This window comes from Neomonachus schauinslandi, chromosome 12 (genome assembly GCF_002201575.2).
Source record: "Neomonachus schauinslandi chromosome 12, ASM220157v2, whole genome shotgun sequence".
Lineage (NCBI taxonomy): Eukaryota > Metazoa > Chordata > Mammalia > Carnivora > Phocidae > Neomonachus > Neomonachus schauinslandi.
In genome coordinates this window covers 30,771,391-30,789,296 of record NC_058414.1, presented here as the reverse complement: position 1 = coordinate 30,789,296, position 17,906 = coordinate 30,771,391, and the positions used below count along the sequence as shown (strand labels likewise).

General features: G+C 43.0%; 1 protein-coding gene and 1 pseudogene across 1 annotated transcript in view; both read left to right on the top strand.

Moving 5' to 3' along the window:
• Window positions 1–17,906, top strand: part of ABCB1 (ATP binding cassette subfamily B member 1) — a 115,383-nt gene that overhangs the window by 77,761 nt on the left and 19,716 nt on the right. Inside the window, exons 19-21 of the mRNA XM_021689632.1 lie at window positions 4,605–4,682; window positions 7,689–7,772; window positions 13,886–14,089. Of these exons, the coding sequence (XP_021545307.1) occupies window positions 4,605–4,682; window positions 7,689–7,772; window positions 13,886–14,089 (366 nt within the window). The remainder of the gene's footprint in view (window positions 1–4,604; window positions 4,683–7,688; window positions 7,773–13,885; window positions 14,090–17,906) is intronic.
• On the top strand, window positions 425–1,612 carry LOC110579850 (annotated as a pseudogene).

The following is a 17,906-nucleotide window of genomic DNA, read 5'->3' as shown; positions in this document are numbered from 1 at the left end:
AGTGTCCAACTCTTGATTTTAGCTCAGGGTCATGGGATCGAGCCCCAAGTCAGGTTCTGTGCTGGGCATGGAACCTGCTTGATTCTCTCTCTCTCCCTTTCCCTCTGCCTCTTCCCCCCGCTCACACACTCTCTCTCTCTTTCTCTCAAAAATAAATGAATGAATGAATAATAAAAATAAATAAATATTTTAAAAATAAAAATATTTTAAAACAAAGATGTTTTGCTTCCACTGGAGCACTTGCTTACCTTCTCCTCCCCACCATCACCTCCCCCAAATGAAATAGTAATGAAATCAGAAGGAAGAGGGTGTTTGATCTAATATGATGACTAGAAATGAAAGCTGGGGACTCAAAAATGGAATTCAGGGGAACCCTGGGCTTAAGTTTGGATATAAGTACTGCCAGTCAGTTTAAATACTCAGAATGTCTAGGTATGACCTGAAAACAACAAAAAGCAAGACACTAAGCAAGTCACACTTGATTAAAAAATGTTTGAAGAGTTTATCATTCACCTTTTGCTAAAGGAGAAGGAACCTTTTTGATGATGGAAGAATGTCAGTCTTAAACAGAAACTGTAGACCCATTTGTAAAGAGTCAGATTATACAGCTTGCGCATCATTTGGCGGGAACAGAATTGTAAAGAAGTTAAGGGCTCTGAAAGTTTAATATGGTAAGGCAGCGTTGGTTTTGGTGTTAGACTTTGGTCTGTGTATGAGTTGCACCAGTTCCTAATTTTGTGGTTTTCGGCAAATAAATAATTTAAACTAAGCCTCAGTGTCCTCATCTATAAGATAGGGATATTAGTACCTTCCTCTTGATGATTAAGATGCATAATGTGACCGGTGTCACGTGCTCTCTCCCTGGGGCGGAGCATCGGAGCGGGCGGCCAGGCGGCTGTCTGGCCGAGCCCGGCCGAACCTCCGAGCCAGGCTGCGGAGCAGCGCCGTGGGATTGCGCATGCCCAGAGCCCTCCGCTGCCCTGGCCGGGCACGTCCCCACAGGCGAGGGAGCCATGGCTGCAACCAAGATCGGTGTCCTCCGAGGTCGTTCATAAGGACCAGTCTCTCCCCAGCCCTAGCTAGCGCAAGGACGTGAGACTCCTCTTTGACCAGCTCATGAAGAAAAGTGAAGACAGCTCCTGGAAACATTTGTCCTCATATAAATGTAAAGCTATTCGGAGGATCAAGACTTCAAAACGTTTTTCCGTGACGCAAAGCCTATGAAAGAGAACAAATGTCATAGACCCAGCTCTTTCCCAGAAGCCTTGAACACACAACATTCCATAATCAGAAAGGCTCGTTTGCGTATCGTAAGGAGGTCCTTATCTGCAAGGAGCTCCTGGATTCCCTCACGGAGGTGCCATTGCAACCAGGATTGATGCTACTGTTGGTATGTCTGTAATTATAGCCAGGGGAATCGTCATGACTGCCAGTCTCAACATCAGTTTTTAAAAGGCCTGTCGCCCTTTGTTCTGTTGTGATAAATAGTCCACTTGATAAAGCTGAAGGAAGGAAATTGTTTCCTGTAACATTTGAAGCGAGGATGAGAGGACTCCCATCCCCAGAGGCAACAAGCTTATTTGTAAAGCTAGATCCTGAAAAAAAAGTTTGACCTAGAAGAGCTTCTGGTGCATCCCACACCAATCTCTTAGGTTTTCCTTTCCTCCAGAAGAAGCTGTTGTCCCCAGCCTGGCTCTCCTTACTTGCCATTGAGTCCCCCAGAGGGTGAAGCCTGCTCACACCAACCTTCCTGAACAAATCTTCCGAATACAACTCCAGGACCTCTTTGCCCCTTCTACACTCTCTAACACAGAAGCACTCCTTGTGAGAGTACCAGCAGTTCTTCATGTCTTCTTAGGATAAGTGTCTGGTTCTCATGAATTTGAATGGACTCCTTAAAGTTGCACAAGCATGGTGTCTGCCCCATTGCAGACTGGAGAAATAATTCATATTGAAACTTTTACCACAAACTTAGGAATGCCAGAAAAATCAAAGGAAGGAATGTGTGTGTGTGTGTATTATAAATTACAAAGCTAGCTTTATTGTATCCAAACAAATCTTTCTGGCTACAGTAGGAAACACAACTAGTTCCTGTAGGAATGGATACCTCAAATCAGGATTCTAGGAATTAAACAACTGCACCATTAAGAAAGAGAGAGAGAGAGAAAGGAAGGAAGGAAGGAAAAGAAAGAAAAGAAAAAGAAAAAGAAATGATGTGATCAAGTTCCCAGGCCTGCTGTGTGAGGCAGTAGCAAACACTCAGTTACTTATAGAAGGAATAGATGTTAGCCACGTGTAATTTTTTAAGATAAAATTCTGAATAGGTCTCTTTATTTAATGTGTTGTAAGCATGTATTAATTTTTTTTTATATAGACAGAAAGGGTTTTTTTTGACATAAGAAATACAAAAGAAAAATGACTGAATGAACTCTTTCATTACTAAGTACTTAAAATCTTATTGGGTAATTTGACCTAAGCATAATAGATGTAACACTTTAACTATATGCAAGATTGCTGTGGCAGCTGTTAATGCCATAGAATGTAAAGATTCCTGAGTGTGAAGTTGGTTAAGGGATTTTGAGGGCGGTAGGCTTTGAGCTGCTCCCTTAAACTTTGGACGTTTGAACTAGTAAAGCAAAGGCAGTGAAAGCAATAGCTTTTTTTTTTTTTAAGATTTTTTTTTTATTTATTTATTAGATCGAGAGAGAGAGAGCATGAGAGGGGGGAAGGTCAGAGGGAGAAGCAGACTCCCCGCCGAGCAGGGAGCCCGATGTGGGACTCGATCCCGGGACTCCAGGATCATGACCTGAGCCGAAGGCAGTCGCTTAACCAACTGAGCTACCCAGGAGCCCCTTGAAAGCAATAGCTTTATAACATGATGATGCTTGGGGAGACAGGAGCCTGATTTGCCTGGCAAAACTGAGTGGAAGCAAAGGCTCTAAATTATAGGACCTCAGAACTGTAGAGATGGCACAGCGGTCAACAACATTAGAATGCCCAACCCCTCATTTAGAAACAAAAGGAGGGAGCTCTGTGGGTGATAAAATTTCAGGCTCTGGGTTCCCATTCTAGTTAGGATTCTCATACACCCAGATTCACGTTCCACCTCTGCCAACTTACAATTGGGTCCTCTGGCAACTAAACCTCAGTTTCTTTTGTAAAGTGGTGATTATACAGTTGTCATAAAGGTGACATCCTTCCATCACTAAAAGGGTTGTCCTAGTATACATATAGGTACTTTATTATATAAAGTACAGTGTCAGACTAAGCACTCAACAGCCAGGTCTCAACAAAAATAATGGTAATATTCCTGTAGTGAGCAAGATAATTCACATTTCATTCAGTCTAGTAATAGAAACCTTAATCTGGCCATTTCTAGGTAAATTAAATTGTTTTAGTAATTTCAGGGTTAAATTCAATGAATCTAGCACTTCTCCCTTTCCTTCTTCTCCTGGATCGGTGTCTGTGTTAGCAGAAGGGTTCAGGGGGGACGGTCTGTGGACATCATGTGCCTGCCTGCTTCATGCCGGCAACTGGTAGGGCCCACCTGGCTGTCCTTTATCAGAACCAGTTAGAAGAATTGGCTTTTTCTTCACGTGTCCTCTTTGCCTGTGTTTCTTCCCTCTCTCAGTAATGTCCACACACTAGTTGGGTGCACATGTAACTGCCCTTTTCCACATCTCTGATTCTGCAGGGAATTGGGCTTTTATTAGGGCCTCTCCTCTTCTGATGCGCCATGAGCCATTTCCACTTGGCTTCCCCCATGCCATTGTGTGCGAGCCTTATCCGTAGACTGCCACTTCCCGGAGCGCCAGAAAGACGGGGAGCACTGTTTCTTCCTAGTCCTGTATCCCCACACCCATTGGGATGAGGGTTCTGTTGCCCTTCCTCCCTGGATGTGGCTGGGCATGGCAGCACACTCACATGGGACTCTTTATTTCCCATAGTAGCTCCTCCCTCCTCCCAGACACAGAAGGTTAGATCCTTGGGGGAAGGGGAGGTGCAGGGCAGAAAATTCTCTCTTGGTCAGCCTTCTTCCCCTATTTTGCTCCTAGACTTTAGTTCTTTTTAATTTGGAAACTAGGAATTTGGTATCTTTGTTCTCTGTATCCTTTATGGCTGGAGTGGCTGAATATTTCTGTTTTCCTGGATGACACCTCAGGTCCTGGTGTATTTCTTAACAGCATTCTTTTGGCATTCTCAAAAGTGTCCTGGTTTGGATGACACGTAATACAGCCACCCTGCTTCGAGCGCCCTGCCTTGGAAACAACTTGATCTTCCTGGGTGGCAGACCCTGGCTCACTGGGAGAAATAACAAGGATAGGAGTAGGGACAAAGAAACACACTTACTAAAAATCCCTCATCAGCCTGCCAGTAACGGGGCGGTGGCAGTGATCATTTCAAAACTGGGCCCTCCTGGCCACACTCCCAGTGTGGCTATGTACCATGATACCCAGTGACCGAAACATAGCCACACCTGACGTCGGCCTTTCTGACCTTGTCTCATGTCCTCTCAGCAGTGACACCCAGTCTCCCTCCTTCTGTGTCATCAGTGGCGGGGTCTCTGACAAGTCTCCTTTCTTGTGCCATGTTCTCATTCACAGGGCTTCACGTTTGGCAAAGCAGGGGAGATCCTCACCAAGCGGCTCCGATACATGGTTTTCAGATCGATGCTGAGACAGGTATGTCTGTTGAGGATTGTGCCTGGGCTGTGCAAAGCTCCCTACTCGTACCCATGGTCTCATGTAGTGGGAGTGCGGTCAGGTTACTCAGAGCAAGCTCCTGTGGTGGTCTTCCCTCCGCCTCCCTTCAGAGATGTGACTGGACCGCCCCCCAGGTCTGGCTCAGAGGCCCTGCTGTCTGTCCACTGTGGGCGGGACAAGGAATGGGAATGCCACAGACAGTCCCCAGAGCAGGTTCACCCCCAGCCTTTTTCATGGCAACTGGAGGCAGAGGAGGGAGCACCCCTCATCCCTTTTCTCTCTTCCTTTCCTTCTTTCCCCTGGGAAACCCAAGACATTTATGTTTCTTCCCACTAAGAGATGCCACCTGAACCCTGTCTTTCCACAAATCAAAGTGTATCCCCACTCCCTAGTTTCTTTGCTGGGGTTAGATTGATACAGTAATTCACGCCCTAGTAACAAGTTGGTAAGGGCTTAATGGAATGCCTCTTACATTTCAAACCTTCAAAAACCTAACAACAGGCAGTTGTGAATGTTTTCCTAGGGAAAGGGGGAAGGGAAGGAGCTTCTGGGAATGTCACCCAAAGCAGCCCAGTTCAAAGAGAAAGTTTCTCTACCAATCCTGAAAATTTTGTATGTGACTTTATAACTTTCTATTTTAAAATCACTGATCACTTGCCAGTGAATAAAATGAGGCTCCAGAAGGATGCCCTGGATGTGCCAGGAGTGCTGGAACCCTAGCTGAGAAGCATCGGTTTGCCATGTTAGGATTTCTAGATGACAGTTACATTTTCCAGGCTGTCTTTGGTTCCTCTATCCTTTCTCACCAGTGCCACCGTGACTTAAAAAGAAGCATATTTGTGGGAATTGCTAGCCAGTGACTGACAGAGCCAGGACTGACTTGAATGAGTAACAGAGCACTATTTGATGGTGGCCCTGTCCTAGGACTCTGCGTCGAACCGTATTTATAACTGAGATTCCATTTAGGATCGAGGCTGATCTTGGTCCAAAGCCAAATGCCCCATTACCCTCCCAACCCCCAGGCCGACTCCTGGGTCCATTATACTTTAGAAGCTGAGCTGATGGTTTGTATAGTGCCCTCTCCATAAATTATTAAGTCTGGCAAATACATATTAAGGACCTTCCACTTCAGAGCCATAATATGAAGTATTGTCAGGCGTTCAAGCCTCAACAGTCCCTGTCTTCAAGGAAGTTATGTGATACATGCTATAAGAACTTATAACTCTTTTTTCTTAAATATTTTGGGGAAAATGATAGATATTGCTTTAATTGCAAATCACCAGTACAGATAACAGGACCATAGTTTTTTTTCTTTTTATTAAGGATATAAATTCATGCTTCAAACTCACAATCTTTTTAGTACTTATGTATTTAAAAAAGGTAAATGGACAAATGGCCAACAGACCCATGAAAAAATGCTCCACATCACTCGGCATCAGGGAAATACAAATCAAAACCACAATGAGATACCACCTCACACCAGTCAGAATGGCTAAAATAAACAAGTCAGGAAATGACAGATGTTGGTGAGGATGCAGAGAAAGGGGAACCTTCTTATACTGTTGGTGAGAATGCAAACTGGTGCAGCCAATCTGGAAAACAATATGGAGGTTCCTCAAGAAGTTAAAAGTAGAGTTACCCTACAACCCAGAAATTGCACTCCTGGGTATTTACCCAAAAGATACAAACATAGTGATCTGAAGAGGCATCTGCACCCCAGTGTTCATAGCAACAATGGCCACAATAGCCAAACTATGGAATATTACTCAGCCATCAAAAAAAATGAAATCTTGCCATTTGCAACGACATGGATGGAACTAGAGGGTATTGTGCTAAGTGAAATAAGTCAGTCAGAGAAGCCCAATTATCATATCACTCACTTATATGTGGAATTTAAGAAACAAAACCGGGTCATAGGGGAAGGGAGGGAAAAATTAAACAAGATGAAATCAGAGAGGGAGACAAACCATAAGAGACTCTTAATCATAGGAAACAAACAGGGTTGCTGGAGGGGATGGGGTAACTGGGGGGGGGTTGGGGGGGGGGGGTAACTGGGTGATAGGCATTAAGGAAGGCATGTGATATAATGAGCACTGGGTATTATATAAGACTGATGAATTCTGACCTCTACTTCTGAAACTAATAATACATTCTATGTTAATTAATTGAATTTAAATAAAATTAAATTTAAAAAATTAAAAATTAGGGGCACCTGGGTGGCTCAGTCGTTAAGCGTCTGCCTTTGGCTCAGGTCATGATCCCAGGTTCCTGGGATCGAGCCCCGCCTCGGGCTCCCTGCTCCACAGGAAGCCTGCTTCTCCCTCTCCCAGTCCCCCTGCTTGTGTTCCCTCTCTCGCTGTGTCTCTCTCTGTCAAATAAATTAATAAAATCTTAAAAAAAAAAATTAAGAGGTAAATGGCTTTACCAAAAAATCCTGTTTTATGTTGATTTTAAATTTTAATCTAGATTTCTTTTGTTGATTTTTTAAAACCAATTCATTTATTCTGCCCTGAACTACAGTTACCTAAACTGCCATTCAGCCTCTCTATTTGGATGTCTAAGTAGGGACGCCTGGGTGGCTCAGTCATTGGGCATCTACCTTTGGCTCAGGTCGTGATCCTAGGGTCCTGGGATCGAGCCCTGTGTCAGACTCCCTGCTCAGCGGGAGGCCTGCTTCTCCCTCTCCCACTCCCCCTGCTTGTGTTCCCTCTCTTGCTGTCTCTCTCTCTATCAAATAAATAAATGAAATCTTTAAAAATAAATAAAATGGATGTCTAAGTAGCAGGCACTCAAAAAATTATTTTGACAAATGAAATTATTTATGTGTTTGTCTATTAAGTCCCTTTATTGTCTATTGAATGTCAAATCCTGAGAGCTAAATGCAAGGGATATAAGTGATAACAAACCTGACCCTGTCCTTGCCCTCAGAGCTAAGGATCTCATAAGTAGAGCTTTAAGATAATAAAATCATTTTCTGTGCCACAGGATGTGAGCTGGTTTGATGACCCTAAAAACACCACTGGAGCATTGACAACCAGGCTTGCCAATGACGCTGCTCAAGTTAAAGGGGTATGTGCCTCCTTTCTGTTTGTCTTAATTGGCCATTTTGGATCTCAGCATGAAATTAATTTTCTCATTATAGGTGTTCTCATTATCGTTAAAATATTAGATAAATATTTAACACAATAAGTCATGTGCCTCATAGCAAAAATGTTAACTATTTAAACATAAACTGTATAGTGTGTATATAATTTGCAAGCTTCTTTTGTTATTTACTAGTTAGACCTATTAACAGGATACACATGGAAGGACAATTATTTATAAAAGGCAGTATTTATCAGCATATCATGCAGGATTAGTCTGAACAGAAATCAACAGAAAACTATAATTGCTATTAAAAAAGGAATGTATGTAGTTTCTGTATGAATGTTTAGGAGCACTGTAGTTTAGAAGAGAGGGAAGAAAAATCTAAAAACAGGTTGAGGGGCATTTGGGTGACTCGGTCAGTAAAACATCAGACTCTTTTTTTTTTTTTTTTAAAGATTTATTTATTTGACAGAGACACAGCAAGAGAGGGAACACAAGCAGGGGGAATGGGAGAGGGAGAAGCAGGCTTCTTGCTGAGCAGGGAGCCCAATGCGGGGCTCGATCCCAGGACCCTGGGATCATGACCTGAGCCGAAGGCAGACGCTTAACGACTGAGCCACCCAGGCACCCCAAGAGGTGTGTTCTAAACAGAAGGATCAGCAAGTGCTAAGGACCTGAGGCTGGAGCATTTCCATAACTGTTCCTAAAACAGTAAAGAGGATAGTGTGGCTGGAGTAAAGTGAGTGAAAGGAAGAGTCATAAGAATTGAAATCAGCATTATATCTGGAAATAGATGGGAAACCATTGTAGGATTTTGAACACAGGAGTGATGGGATCTGAAAGTTTTAAAGGCTGCTGTATTACTAGGCTGAAGGGGGCAAGGGTGGAGGCAGAGACTCTATTGCCATAAATCAGGGGAGGGATGATAATGTTTTAGGCTGGGGGGTCATCGTGAAGGTGACAAAACGTTAACAGATTCTGGACATAGTTTGAAGGTACAGCCAACAGAACTTGTTGGTTATATGTAGGGTATAAGAGAATGGAGATATAGAATGTCCCCACAATTTTTGACCTACATAACTTAAAAAATGGAGAGTTGCTTTTTAATGAAACTGGGAGACTGTTGAAAGAACAGATTTGAGGGAGAGTTTTGAGAGTTCTTTTTGGAACATGGTATGTTTGAGATCCCCAATGAGATGTCCAAGAAGAGATGTCAAGAAAGCAGATTAGATGTGCAAGTCTGGAGCTGAGCACAGAAGTCTGGTCTGGAAATAGACATTTGGAGATTTTTTGGTGTGTTGGTGGCTTGTAAACCAGGAGACTGGGTAAGATAGCCAAGGAAGCATATGCAGGTAGAAAACATGGCAAGTCCTGGTCCCTGAGGTCAGGGCTATGAGGATGGACCTGCAAAGAGGACTGGAAAGGAGCAGCCAGTGAGGGAGGAGAGCAGTGTCCTAAAAACTACATGGGAAATGCATTTTCAGGAGGAACAATTTAGGATGTCAGATACTGCTGATGAGCTTGCAAGGTTATTGAACATCTTACCATGCTACAGCTGCACGGAGGTGCTGATGGTTCTGACAGGAACTGTTTCAAGGGTGTGGTGGGAGCAAAGCCTGTTGGGAGTGGGATCAAGAGAAAAGAGAAAAGAGGATGAACACAATTGGATACATTGTTAAAGGACTTTTTGGGAAATGGTGGAGAGAAGTGGGTGGTAGGTAGAAGACATAAAGTGTTAGTTTCTTTTTTTTTTTTTTTTTAATTTAAATTGGCATGAGAATCAGTCAGTGAGCTTGGGGTCAATCCATTTTGGTCCCTCCCTTCAAGAGCCATTCTTGGGGATCATGATCAGTGTGGACAAATTGTATCCTGAAATTTCTGAAATCCAGTTTTCCCTAAACTTTGCCGCCATCACTTTAGTACGCCCTTCACAGAGACCTGGTTGTATGTGCTCGTGGGCTCACACGGACACACACGTCCCATACCCCATTTGGTGTGGAGGACACAGCTTAGAGGAAACGCTGACTCTGTCCTGGGTGGCAGAACCCTGAGCAGGCACAGTGTGGGCATTGTGTGCTCGCAGTCCTTCTTCCCTCCCCTAAAATTCCTCTGGGGTTATGGCCTGTCCTAAGCCACAGTCCCTTCCTGTATCTGTGGGACTGGCAGCCAGTCCTGTCCCCTACTGTTGTTTGTGAGCTCCTCAGGCCCTGGCAGGAGCTCTGGTAGCCCCCGATTGCCTCCTGGTGTTGACCGGCTGCTTTCCATTTGTTTCTTCAAACTCACGCTCTCATAGCTGCGCTAGCCTTCACACCCCTGTGTGAGCCACCGGGTCAGGACTGTTCTCCAGAACTTCACACAGTGGCTCATCAAGAAGGACCAGGGAAGAGGAAGCAAGTAGGGCTGTGAGTGCCATCAGAAGCACGGAAGTCCCATGTAGCTGTACCATAAATTGGCCAAGACAGGACAGTTGTATCCACTTACTGCTACCAGCTGACCGGCTTATGATGGGGCAGATGTGTGTAGTGTGTAAATATATATACACACACACATACACCTATATACATGCATATATATACAAACATACACTTACATTGACCTGTATATGTATGTGTACACACACACACACCCATCTCTGTGGGTATATCTATTCCACAGCGGGAAGTAGTGAAATTAATTTTTTATATAAAAAAATACCCAAGGTAAGCAGTACTGTCAAAAATCATTCTACCCAAGGCAGGGCTTACTCAAGTTTGTGTGTATATAGTTAGTGATAAGGCTTATCTAGGTTAAATTTTCTTCATATTTAACTTGACTGTCAATGAAACATTTTCTCAGATGTATTTTTTAGTCAGTAGCATAATTCTGCTAGAAAGAAATCAGGAGAAAATATATCTCAATATTTTGCCTATGAAATAGTGAGCTTTTAAGTTTTATTTTGGTTTTAGGACTAGAATTCTGCAGGGAAAAAAGCAAATGAGAGCCATGTAGAGATCAAAAGCCACTATGTACTTAAGTTTTTTCCCCCGCCCACCCTGGAGAAGGTGGTTGAGGAGAAGATAAAGTTATAAATGTTTCTAATTTCAGAAAGAGGCTCAGGAAATAGGATTTTTTTTTCAGTAAGCACAAATGTTTCAAATTAGATTTCAAGCAATATGGCCGTGTTTGGAAGCAGAGGAGGAAGTAAGATAGAATTACTTGAGTATACGGTGGGGTGGAGAGGTAAGGAGGGTCCTTAGTGGGTTTCAAGTGCCAGGCTATTTTTGTCTGACCCTGTTTCACACTTAGGCTGTGGTTTTGGGGAGTGTTATCTTCTCTCAGCTCTACTTTTTGAAATGAAAATTACCAGGCTACTACGAATCTATGCTGTCCCATTCATTGTGATCTGCAGAACTCTAGACTCCTACTCTATGTGAGGAATAGATGTGGAACCGTGTTAGTCTTTAGAATAAGGAATGGTACCAGTGCCATGACCTCTAAGTGCTAAATCAGGTAAAGCCAAGTACCTTAATCTCCCCATACCCCACCAGCTTAAGGTTCTTGATCTTTTCGTTCACCCTTCATGTACAGGAGAGAAGAATTTGTCATCTGTGACCCACTTTACTTATTTTCATGGCCTTGACTATCATGCAGACCTGAACATTCATAAGTCTGAAAGGTTCATGTGCTAGAACCATTCACCTGCCATGAACTTGGGGGATGTTCTGAGCACTTCTCTCAGTCAGTTGCTGTGGGAAATGAGTTCTGGGTAGGACTTGTAGATTCTGAGAACAGGAGCAGTCTACATTGTCCCTGTGCCACGGACTCTGTCTGGGTTGTAACCTTTGACTTTCAGGTTGAAAATGTGCAAGGGGAACCTGGGTGGCTCCGTCGGTTAAGCATCTGCCTTTGGCTCAGGTCATGGTCCCAGGGTCCTGGGATCAAGCCTCTCATCAGGCTCCCTGCTCAGCGGGAAGCCTGCTTCTCCCTCTCCCACTCCCCCTGCTTGTGTTCCTGCTTTCACTATCTCTCTGTCAAATAAAAAAAATGAAATCTTAAAAAAATTTAAAAAGTGTGCAAATGCAGAGATCTGGCTCTGAAATCCACTTCGTTTTTGACTTAAGCCAAATTTGGTTAAGCATCCCTTTGATATAAACTCAGTGACTGCATCAAATAAAAAAAAAAAACAACTGCTGGGCGCCTGGGTGGCTCAGTTGGTTAAGCGACTGCCTTCGGCTCAGGTCATGATTCTGGAGTCCCTGGATCGAGTCCCGCATCGGGCTCGCTGCTCGGCGGGGAGTCTGCTTCTCCCTCTGACCCTCCTCCCTCTCATGCTCTCTGTCTCTCATTCTCTCTCTCCCAAATAAATAAATAAAATCTTTAAAAAAAAAAAAAAAACCAACTGCTCCATTAGTCATGCTGTCTGGTGCAATTCCTGGTATAGAATTTAACGTACAGAGGCTCCTGGTAGTTGTAATACCCTTGCCTCCTAATTATGGGTCTAGTGTTTCTATCACACAAGTGTTGAATGATTTCAGTGGGTTGATACTGGAGTGATGCAGAAGGGGTTATAAAAGATTCTGTCCTTAACATTTAGGGCTGAAAGACGTTTTCGTTATTAATCAATGTATTTGCTCATTTTGAGGGTTGAGAGAAATTTGTCAAAAGTCACAGAGGAGGTTGTGACCAGTCTGAACTCCACTGCATCGTAATCTGTACCTGAGTCTGGTCCCACTCAGGCAGAGGGAACTTTGGGAGTGGAAAAAACATGGGATATTTCCAGATCTGGGCACCATAGCTGGACTTTGGAATGGATTGAGGGCTTGGGTGTTTCTAACGTAGAGGAGAGAAGTACAGTATGGAGTAGTAGACTGAATTGACTTAATGGTTTGACTTCTGGCTTTAGAACTGGAAGTCACAGCATGCTACTGAAAGTCATGCTTCACACCCCCTCTGGCATTCAAACTAAAGGCTCTGTTGCCTGATCAATATCTAAATTAAATTCCATTACTTTCAGCTTTGTGTATTTTTTCCAAATCAATTGCAGGTTAAATTAAACACAATAAGCATGTCAAATTGGCCCAGATATATTTGCATATCCATTTTTTTAAAAAAATATTTTATTTATTTGAGAGAGAGAGAGCAGGAGCAGGGGGAGGGGCAGAGGCAGAGGGAGAAGCTGACTCCCACTGAGCAGGGAGCTTGACTCGGGGTTCGATCCCAGGACTCTGGGATCATGACCTGAGCTGAAGGCAGATGCTCAACCAACTGAGCCACCCGGGCATCCCATATTTGGATATCCTTAATGACAAATATTAGGCTTAACTTATGAGTAGTTTTGCATCTCATGTTGGAAATTTCCAACATTTCCAGTGCAGCTGTCAGACTATTTTGTCTTGTTGATTTGAAGAGCTTGCTTTAGTGATCATGGTTTCATTGATTAATGAAAATTTTCTTGGTATTAAAAATTAGAAGAGAGGGATGCCTGGGTGGCTCATTTGGCTAAATGTCCGCCTCTTGATATCAGCTCAGGTCTTGATCTCAGGGTCGTGAGTTCAAGCCCCACACTGGCATGGAGCCTCCTTAGAAAAAACAAATTAGGGGCACCTGGGTGGCTCAGTCGGTTAAGTGGCTGCCTTCGGCTCAGGTCATGATCCCAGGGTCCTGGGATCGAGCCCCACATCAGGCTCCCTGCTCGATGGAGAGCCTGCTTCTTCCTCTCCCTCTCCCTGCTGTTCTGCCTACTTGTGCTCTCTCTCTCTGTCAAATAAATAAAATCTTTAATAAAAAATAATAAAAATTTAAAAAATTAAAAAAATAAAAATAAATAAAATAAATAAAAAGAAAAAAAGAAAAAACAAATTAGAAGAGATAGAAATATGTAATTTAACTCTGAATTATTGATCTTCTTTCAGTATTTGCTCTGAAGTCATGGAAATCTTCATTTTAGAAACCCAATAAACTTATAAGCAAACCTTTTGTTTTTATTTTGTAACTGAGAAGATAATTAATAGAATTTCATGAAGCTGAATTGTCATAATCCTAAAGAAAATACAGGCATGGGTTTTAAAGAGAATATGAAATTGTTTCTCTAATTTGTTTTGTGTCTTTTTTTGTAGGCTATAGGTTCCAGGCTGGCTGTAATTACCCAGAATATAGCAAATCTTGGGACAGGCATTATTATATCCTTAATCTATGGCTGGCAATTAACACTTTTGCTCTTAGCAATTGTACCCATCATTGCAATAGCTGGAGTTGTTGAAATGAAAATGTTGTCTGGACAAGCACTGAAAGATAAGAAAGAACTGGAAGGTGCTGGGAAGGTGAGTCAACCTAAATACAACTGCTGATCTAATAGAGTAAAATATTCTAATCAGTGTTGTTCTGTTACTACTTACTATGCTTGGAGAATGTTTTTATAACCATTCCTTAAAGCAGTCTCATTGCACTGGAAGAAGATTGGAAACTGAAGAAAAGGAGCCAGACAAATTCTGAGGCTCACAGGCTGACAACTAATTTTATTAGGCTTTTCTCATTTCAAACCATCGTCTTCATGCTCTTCCTTTACGCCCTCTCTCCCACACCCTCCCTCTCTCTTTCTTCCCCTCAAGCAAGCTGAAATCCATTCTTTTATTGAGGAAAGCAGCCCCATTTAATTACATATGTTGAGGGGGAATTAAAATATGGAAAAGTCCAGGTGCCTGGGAGGCTCAGTTGGTTAAGCGTCTGCCTTCGGCTCAGGTCATGATCCCAGGACCCTGGGATCGAGCCCCACATCTGGCTCCCTGCTCAGCGGGAAGCCTGCTTCTCCCTCTCTCACTCCCCCTGCTTGTGTTCCCTCTCTCGTTGTGTCTCTTTCTAGCAAATAAATAAATAAAATCTTTTTAAAAAATGTAGAAAAGTCCTAAAGGTATTAATTCTATCAGGCTTAAATTATTAGCATTCTTTCCTTTTTATCATGCCCCCTGCTGGCATCTTATTTCTGTTTATCTTTACCCTATAATGGATAGTGCTGCTACTACTACTTTTTCTTCTTCTCCTCCTCCTCCTCCTCCTCCTTCTCTTCCTACATACTTGTTTATTTGTTGTTGTTTTTAAACAAATACTTGTATGGCATTTACCTTGTTTCCTCCACAATGTTTTACTCCTCTTTGTGACCCTAAGAGGTAGGTTCTATTATTAGTTCATTTTTCAGCCGAAGCTGAGGCACAGGTGGGTCATGGCCGCAGTGCCTTAGAGCTGATAAGCCTCAGAACCAGGATCCAAAGTTGTGCCTCTGTGAAGAAACAGGGAGGTCTGCTGATGGCCAAACAAATCCAATGGCACATGGTTTGTATCATTGCGGAAATACAAGTGGTCAGAGCATGACCGACCCCCAAAACTGGGTAGGGATACATCTATTAGTGGACCCTCCAAGGTTCCTAAGAGTTGGGGCAGGGACCCAGAAAGATCCAGTGGCTCTGGCTCTCTAGGCCATGTGTCTGAAGTACTTTGTTTTGGGACCAGGCACCGCACCAGAGAATAAAGAATGATGAAGAGGGTACTTCTTCATGGAGGCTGATCATCACCACTGACACTTTGTCTTCTACCTCCCAGACATCTCCTCAGACTTTTTATCCTGTTTCCTTAGAAATCCTTCCTGAATTCCTTTGGACCAGTTTTAGTGCTTCCTAACTAGTGTCTATGGGAGAAACACCTCATGTGAGGCTTCCCTTCAGGCTATTAGAGGCCCAGTCTCAAGCTTCAGCAGGCATCAGGTTGTGGGTTGGCCCCTGTCACATCGGCCCCTGTCAGGAAATATGTTCTGTGACCAATCACTTCATTTCATACCCTACTGTCTTGTTTTTTCTACCTGTGGTGTTGACTTTTCATGTGAGGAGAAAATGGAAAAATCTAGGACAAAATGTATAAAAAGAAAATATTAATATTTAGTAGTTTCATCATTTCCTGAGGGGTTCAGAATGTCCCAGAGAGGAGCCTCAGGTTGTTTAGAGGAAGAAGGTGATCAAGATACTCAGTTATAAGATAATTCATTAGACATCACAGGTTAGCACTTCTGAGGTGGCCCATCAGATTTAAGACTCTTGGAGTTCTGTCCCAGGGCGGCAACGAAGTGGTGCAGATGGACATGGATATGTGCGAATGTGGCAGGTTCACTGAGCAAAGGTCGGAGGTGAGATAAATGCTCTCAGTGGTGTTTCATGAGACTGGCAAAAGCAGGTAGGGAAAGTGGTGGTTGCAGGACCATCCGGTCCATGTAGTTTTGAAAATCAACTCCCAAAACTCCCCATTCCCAGATTACCACTAAGTATTTATTATATGCCAGGCATCATGTGAGGAGCTCTGCATGCATTTTCTCATTTGATACTCTTTTTTTTTTTTTTTTTTTTAAAGATTTTTTTTTATTTATTTGACAGAGACACAGCGAGAGAGGGAACACAAGCAGGGGGAGTGGGAGAGGGAGAAGCAGGCTTCCTGCTGAGCAGGGAGCCCGATGTGGGGCTCGAACCCAAGACCCTGGGATCATGACCTGAGCCGAAGGCAGACGCTTAACGACTGAGCCACCCAGGCGCCCCTCTCATTTGATACTCTTAATCACTCCTTTGAATTCTTCTTATTAGATGATAAAACCCACAGTTCAGAGAAGTCAGGTAACTTGCCCAAATCACACAGCAATAGTTCTAACTGATCTCCTTGCTTCCACTCCTTCCTTTTTTGTCCTTCCACTTTCTACATTCTTCTCACAGAAGTCACACTGATCTCTTACAAACACAAATAAGATCACGCTAACTGGTTACCAACTTAAAACCCTCCAGTGGCTTCTGACTGATCACACTTGGAAGAAGATCAACATTTTACCCTGGTTTATAAGACTCTGCCTGACCCAGCCCCCTCTGACAACTTCTATGAAAGCATCTTTCACGACTCTCTCCCATGCCCACTCCGCTCTGGCCTCATGGGCCAACCTTCAGTTCCTGGAACATTCCAAGCTGGCTCCCTCTGATCTTCCCATGGCTGGTTCCTTTATATTATTCAGATCTCAGCATTATGACCTCTTTGGAGAGGACTTTCCTGACCCTTGAATTAATTCATGACACTTCTCAGCACTTGATGTTTCTCTATTTCTTTGTTTATTGATTAGTGGACTGTCTTCCCTACTAAGACAAAAGCTCCATAGGGAAAGGACTGTGTCTGTTGGTTTGCCCTTACAGGGACAGAGCAGGCCCAGGATTCCAGAGCAAGATTGTGTGGTGGCAGCCTCCTCATAACCTCTACCCTGCCTGTGCTCTGTAGATTTCTGTCACATTATTATTGACTAGTGAACATCTTAATAAAATAGATGCTTTTTCCTTTTCAGACATAAAAGCCATAATCAAACTTCAGTTAATTTGAGGATAGGGAGAGAAGTGTGAGGAGGGTTTTTTTTTTTTTTCTTCCTAGAAAAAAAAAAAATATATGTATATATAATTTTTCTTCAAAATTATTTAGCTTATGATGGCTACTGAAAAAAACTCAATGCTATTTACTCTTCTCATATTAGAAGTTCTCTTTCCTTGGAGCACCTGGATGGCTCAGTCTGTTGAGTGTACAAGTCTTGGTTTCGGCTCGGGTGATGATCTCATAAGTTGTGATCTCGTGGGTCGTGAAGTTGGAGCCCCAAGTCAGGCTCTGTGCTGGGGAGTCTGCTTGAGATTCTCCCTCTCCCTCTGCCCCTCCCCCGGCTCTGTCTCTCTCTAAAATAAATAAATAAATCTTTAAAAAAAAAAAAAAGTTCTCCTCATAGTGGTTACTGAGTTTCTATTTAAAACTCTTGGAGAAAATGAAGCTGTGAGGATGCAGAGTACTAATTAAGCCTTTTCCTAATTGCTTCATCATGAGGCAAGATGAAGATGGTTGTGAAGTGATTACTATATTGTTTTACTCACTATGCGAGGTCTGTGACTCATAAACTCACTTGTATTGGGCTGTTTACACCCTCTACGAAGTGACCACATTTACAGACCAAATCACAACCAAAACACACTTGCCTTAGAAAATGGTGCACAGAAAATATTTCTTAGAAACCACACTGAAATTTACAGTAAAATCTGTTTTTCAGCAGACTTTGTTATAATTTGTTGAATTTCCTTACTAATGCAA